We start from the raw sequence: 6,000 nt of genomic DNA on the forward strand, positions 1-6,000 counted from the left end.
GAAGAGAAAGCATTGGTTAGCATTTCACATGTGCTACTGTCCCCTGGCCTATTTTCCTAACACCCTCTGCTGGGGGCTCGCTTGGTTTGTCTGTTCCTTTTTTATTGCTTTTCCCCTCCCCATCCCTCTCTCCTCCAGGCTTCCCTCCTTTCTACTCTCTTCCATCATATACATCGTTTTTTTAAGGCATTAAAAACCCACTGATGAGTTGATTCATTGCTCCTCTGCACACAGTGATGGGATTTTCATAAACGACAGTGATTCATCCACTTCACCAATAAGAAGCTTCTATCAGAGGGGGAGCAAGACTTACTTATGCGACAAGTTCTTGTCACAGCATTGTCAACCTTCTGCCCATCGCTACCTCTACGTCCCCTGTTAGAGCTGTGTCATTTAACCAGAAAGTTCATCATCACAATGCTAAATTTCTAAAGAGGACCCAAAGTTGGTATATCACCTGCAGAAATCGATGCTTACAAAGTTGAATGAAGGAGAGCTATTTACTCTAATGATGTAGATGTCAGACTTACCTTAGAATTAAGCTGATGGATTTGACTGGAGATATTCTGAGGCAGACTGACAGCACTCCTTTTTAAACTTGTAATATCATCTTTGTTTTTCTGGATCTAATTTTAAAAAGAAAAAGGAGGAGGAGAATGCTTGCCAGCGAAAAGATCATGTGTATGTTACAGATACAAAATTTTTAAAATTTGAGTACTGTTCTATTTTAAACACTAAGATCTTGCCCATCATTATAAAATTCAAAACAATACCATGTATAATAAATTGCAGACTAAAATAGCCATGGCATAATTCCATTTACCCCTTTCAGGAACGACATTATCAAGGTACTTTCCATTTGCATTTTTTCTCATAACAATTTGGAGTGCTTGTTGAGAGGCCTGGAGTGGAATCAGATTGCTTGGATTTGAAATCTTGACTCAGTCATTTACTGGGTGTCCTTGGGCAAGTTGCTGTGCTGCTGAAAGTTTCCTTTACCTCCCTTACAAATGGGGTGATAATAAAGCTGGGGTCTCCAATAAAGCTGGCTCAGTTGGTTAAGAGTCCGACTTTGGCTCAAGTCATGATCTCATGGTTCATGGGTTTGAGCCCCGCATCAGGCTCTGGGTTGACAGCTCAGAGCCTGGAGCCTGCTAAAGATTCTGTGTCTCCCTCTCTCTCTGCCCCTCCCCCGCTCATACTCTTTGTCTTTCTCTCTCTCAAAAATAAATAAACATTAAAAGAAAAATTTTTAAATAATAAAGCCAAACTCAGAGCATAGTGGTGGGGGTTGGAGGAGGTAATGCACACCAGTGCTGAGCACAATGGATAGCCCATAGAAAGCTCTAAATAATGTCAGCTTTCAACATTACAAAGGATATACTAGCATGATTTACTAAACAATGAACACTGAAAACAGTAAGGCAAGAGAATAATTGACCAATTCTGTTCTCTGGCAGAAGTAAAATGTCACATCCAAACCTTTCTCTGGCCCCTCTCCTTCCTTGATCCTCATGAGAAGGAGTCCCCTGTACCACGCTGTGTACCTTCTCTGGATTAGAGGACATAAACCCACACAATGAGCCACTTCCTACTAGAATTACTCCTCCTCATCATTAACCCTAGGGCATTGTTTCTTCACTAGGACTTATCTCACCTCTGGTTATGTTCCCTGGGCTAAAGATTTAAGGTGTGGATTCATATAGACCTCTTGAATTAAGTGACCATATGCAGATATACAAAATTACTTCAATATATTTCCATTGCATTACCTGATGTAAACATTCGCCGAGGTCTTCATCATTTAATTTGATTTTTCCCAGGGATCCAGTTCGAAATTCAATGTTTTGAGCAGACCCTGTAAGAAACACTAGATTCCCCTTCTCTGCAGCCATTCGAGGCCTATATAAATCAAACCAGAGAATGCATCAATAATTAGCATATAATTTTAAACAACAAAGTTTCTCACTGAATATACATAGACTGTATACACATTTGCCATGTGGTCAACTCAACCACATTCTCCCTGGTCATCTGCCATTTTTTTCCCTGCAAATTTCCTAGAGACATCTACTAATTGCATACTTGCCTTGTTTGCAAAATGGTAAGTGAATAATTTACGTACAAGAAGATAATCCCATACATCAGTCTCAATGTTCTTCCCTATTTGTTTTTAACATCATTGTTTTCCTCAAGAAAAATTACACCTTTGCTTATCTGGCTATTTGTGGAAACTAATGACCCCACTGCCCTACACCCTCAGCAGCAATGATGCACGTGTCTACTTACTGTTGGAGGTCAGTATTTCTTTTCTGTCTCTGCAGCACGAGCTCTCTGACTTCCCCATTTGATTCAGCAAATGTCACCAAAATAACCAAACTCCATAGAAAAGGTGAGGACATATTCCTCACCAACCCTCCTAGGTTGTCAGGTAAGAAGGAAGCCAGTCCAGCCAAGTGTGGGATTTTAGAGAAAGCAAACCAGGCAGATGTACTTTGGCCTGTGGAATATCCTGCAACTTTCAGTCCTCTCTTCTTTGCCCTGGAAGGCTGTGTTACTTTTCCTTCCCGAGGGAGGTAAATGATCTTAGATCTTCAGTACTCTTCAACTTGTGAGAGGTCAAAATCTACCTTTAAGTGATGCACAATTTAATCATTATCTGTGTGACCTTTGAGACAGTAACAGCTGCTTTGGAAACATCCACTAAAACAATCCTTGCTTCAGAAGCAGCTACCTTTAATAAACACTAAAACAAAGTAGACACCCTTTCAGCAAATGATACTAAAACAACTGGATATCCACATGCAAAAAAAAATGAGGTTGGACCATACTTTACACCATATACAAAAACTGACTCAAAATTAATCAAATCCCTAAATACAGGAGCTAACACTCTTAAAAGAAAACAAAGGGGGAGAGCTTCACGAATTTGACTTGGCACGGATTTTTTTTGGATATGACACCAAAAGCAAAGGCAACAACAACAATAAAAAATGGGTAAGTTGGATACTTCAAAATGAAAAAAAAAACAAAAAAAACCTTTTGTTTCCCAAGGGACACCATCAACACAGTGAAAAGGCAACTCACAGAATGGGAAAAAATATTTACTAGTTATATATATGATAAGAGGCTAATATCTAGAATGCATAAAGAGTTCCCATAACTTAACAAAAACGAAAAATAACCTAGTTTTAAAATGGGTAAAGAAAATAGGCATTTCTCGGAGGAAGATGTACAAATTGCCTAAGAGCACATGAAAAGACGACCAACATCACTATTCATTAGGGAAATGTAAACCAAACCCACAAGGAGACCCTACTTCACAGCCATTACGATGGCTACTACCAAAACAAACAAACAAATAAACAAACAAACAAAAGAAAACAAAAGTCTTGGTGAGGATGTGGAGAAAGCTGAACCCTTGTGTGCTCTTCGTGAGGATGTAAAATGGTGCAATCACTACAAAACAGTTTGGCGATTCCTGAAAAAATTAAACAGAATTACCTCGTGATCTAACAATTCCACATCTGGGTATGTACCCAAAATAATTGAAAAAAAAAGAGAGAGAGAGACTCAGAGAGATATTTGTACACCCATGTTTGTAGCAGCTTACTCACAATGGCCAAAATATGGAAGCAACCCAAATGAACACCCACTACAACATGGGTGAACCTTGAGGACATCATGCTAAGTGAAATAAGCCAGACACAAAAGGACAAATACTGTATGATTCCATTGCCACAAAGAACCTCAAGTAGTCAAATGCATAGAGACAGAATGTAGCACGGTGGTTCCCTGGGGTCGGGGGAGGGAAATGGGGAGTTATTGTTTAATGGTTACAGAGTTTCACTTTGGAAACACGAAAGAAGGTTCTGGAGATGGATGCAGGTGACCATTGCCCAACAACGAGAATGTATGTAATGCCACTGAACTTTAAAAATGATTAAAATGATAAATTTTATGTTATGTAGATTTTACACTTAAAAAGAATTGAAACCAGGGGTGCCTGGGTGGCTCAGTTGGTTAAGCATCTGGCTCTTGATTTCACCTCAGGTCATGATCTCACAGTTCATCGGTTCAAGCCCCACATCTGGCTCTGTGCTGATGGTGCAGAGCCGGCTTGAGACTCTCTCTCTTTCTCTCTCTCTCTCTCTCTCTCTGCCCCTCCTCCACTCATATTCTCTCTCTCTCTCCACGCCCCCATCTCCTCCCCTCTCTCTCCCTCCCTCAAAATAAATAAATAAACTCAAAAAAAATTGTAACCAGAATTAGAAAGATGGAATGGGAATCTGTTGCTATAGGAGAAATAAAAGGCTGCTTTGCATGTAGGCTCATTGTTTTCAAAAATTTAGAAAAAGAGTCTGTGAAAAACTTGGGGGTGCCATCTGAAATTTTAGATAGTATCTACATAAAACTACCCCCTTAAAGAAAGCGGTATACTTGATACTGTGAAGAAACGTAACACTGCTTCACACCTGTTCTATTCAAACATAGCCACAAAAACTAACTGGCAAGATGTTGTTTACTTGAGACGGGTACTGAGGTCACGCAATGAGTTTTCTTGTTATTTTGTTTGTTTTAAGTGAGGGACATAATACAATAAATGGTATCTCCAGTTGAATACGTTCTTTTAAAGTTACATTTGTCCCAATTTCGTTTAAAACCTTCACAACTTGGGGTAGGGGTAGGGGGAAAGCTTGACCTGGTGAAATATTTGTCAACTTAGAACCAGACGAAATAAGACGGGTTCCAATCTTCCAACACAAAGGACATTTCTGTTCCATTGAGCTATGAACATAACTATTTTCATGATTGTATTTTCCTGAAGATCATTGTACTCGGCAAATCTTTTCTTGCAATCAAAAAGGTCTGCAGCATGATCTTGACAAGAACTTCCTGTTTTATAGGATTTTCCTGGGGTACTAATGTGCTTATTATTAAACAGAGTAAAGATAATTTCTTTGCTCCCGATCTGGGCATACAATCCTAATCGTCTCTCACTATAGGAAAACACACACACACAACAAAAACAGAAACAAAACAAGAAAGAAATATCCTCACAAGCTCTGAGTGACTTGGTGAGGGGGAATTTTACGTCCAGCTCACCTACTCAGCTCTAGCTGAGATCAGTAGACAAGTCAGACCATCTGCATATGATGACTTGGGGAAGCAATATAAAAATATAAAAATCAGTTGCTGTTTCCACAGCATTCGCATGCATTCTATTTACTTGCCTTATTTGGAATTTCTTCAGGAAAGAGAAATTAAAATAATCTTAGAATCCAAGACCTTCAGACTCAGAAGGTGAATAATCACCCCTCTTCCCTCCCCCAAGGTAAACTTTCTATGGACCTGAAACCCTGTCTTTCATTGACTAGCAAACCACCCATTTCCTCCATGATCCAGAATGCATTCCACAAAGCCTAGATGTGCCCTTTACATATTAGCCACACTATAAAAACGACAGGAGAACAAATGAAATACATTGTGGGTTCTTCCCTTCACAGTCATATCTAGGGGGACACCATGTGGTTGAAGGGTTACGAACATGGGGTCTGAAGCTCACTCACCTGGGTTCAAGGGCTCCATCGCTTCCTAACCATGTGGCCCCGTTTCTTCATCAGGAGAAAGATAATCATCACAGCACTGGAGGTGTATAAAATGTTTAGCACATTCAGTCTCTTGGCACATAAATACTTCTCCACTAAATAGAAAGTGCTATTGCCATGTAAATAAATATAATAATACCTCTCCTTCCTCTCCCACCACTTGGGTTTGGGTTTGTTAAAATAAGAAGTGATAGAAGAATTCACCGTCGATTTTAAAATCTTGGGTACAAGGAAAGTCAGTGGGGTCTCATCCCTCCTCTTTTGGAAGAGGATTCCAGAACAGAGACATGCATCGGTGACCTCGAGTGCAGTCTATGGAGTTCGGAGTGTAGCACGCTGTGTGGCGTGCAGCTAATCCACACCCCTCCCAAACCTGCCTCTCGGTCTGGCT

At 40.0% G+C, this 6,000-nt stretch overlaps 1 protein-coding gene across 1 annotated transcript in view; it reads right to left on the bottom strand.

Moving 5' to 3' along the window:
* Window positions 1–2,490, bottom strand: part of CUBN (cubilin) — a 273,361-nt gene extending 270,871 nt beyond the window's left edge. Inside the window, exons 1-3 of the mRNA XM_060659546.3 lie at window positions 2,290–2,490; window positions 1,773–1,902; window positions 531–626 (exon numbers count right to left, since the gene is read on the bottom strand). Of these exons, the coding sequence (XP_060515529.3) occupies window positions 531–626; window positions 1,773–1,902; window positions 2,290–2,402 (339 nt within the window). The 5' untranslated portion in view covers window positions 2,403–2,490. The remainder of the gene's footprint in view (window positions 1–530; window positions 627–1,772; window positions 1,903–2,289) is intronic.
* Window positions 2,491–6,000: the final 3,510 nt, after the last annotated feature.

The sequence above is a fragment of the Panthera onca genome, chromosome B4 (assembly GCF_046562875.1).
Source record: "Panthera onca isolate mPanOnc1 chromosome B4, mPanOnc1 haplotype 2, whole genome shotgun sequence".
Lineage (NCBI taxonomy): Eukaryota > Metazoa > Chordata > Mammalia > Carnivora > Felidae > Panthera > Panthera onca.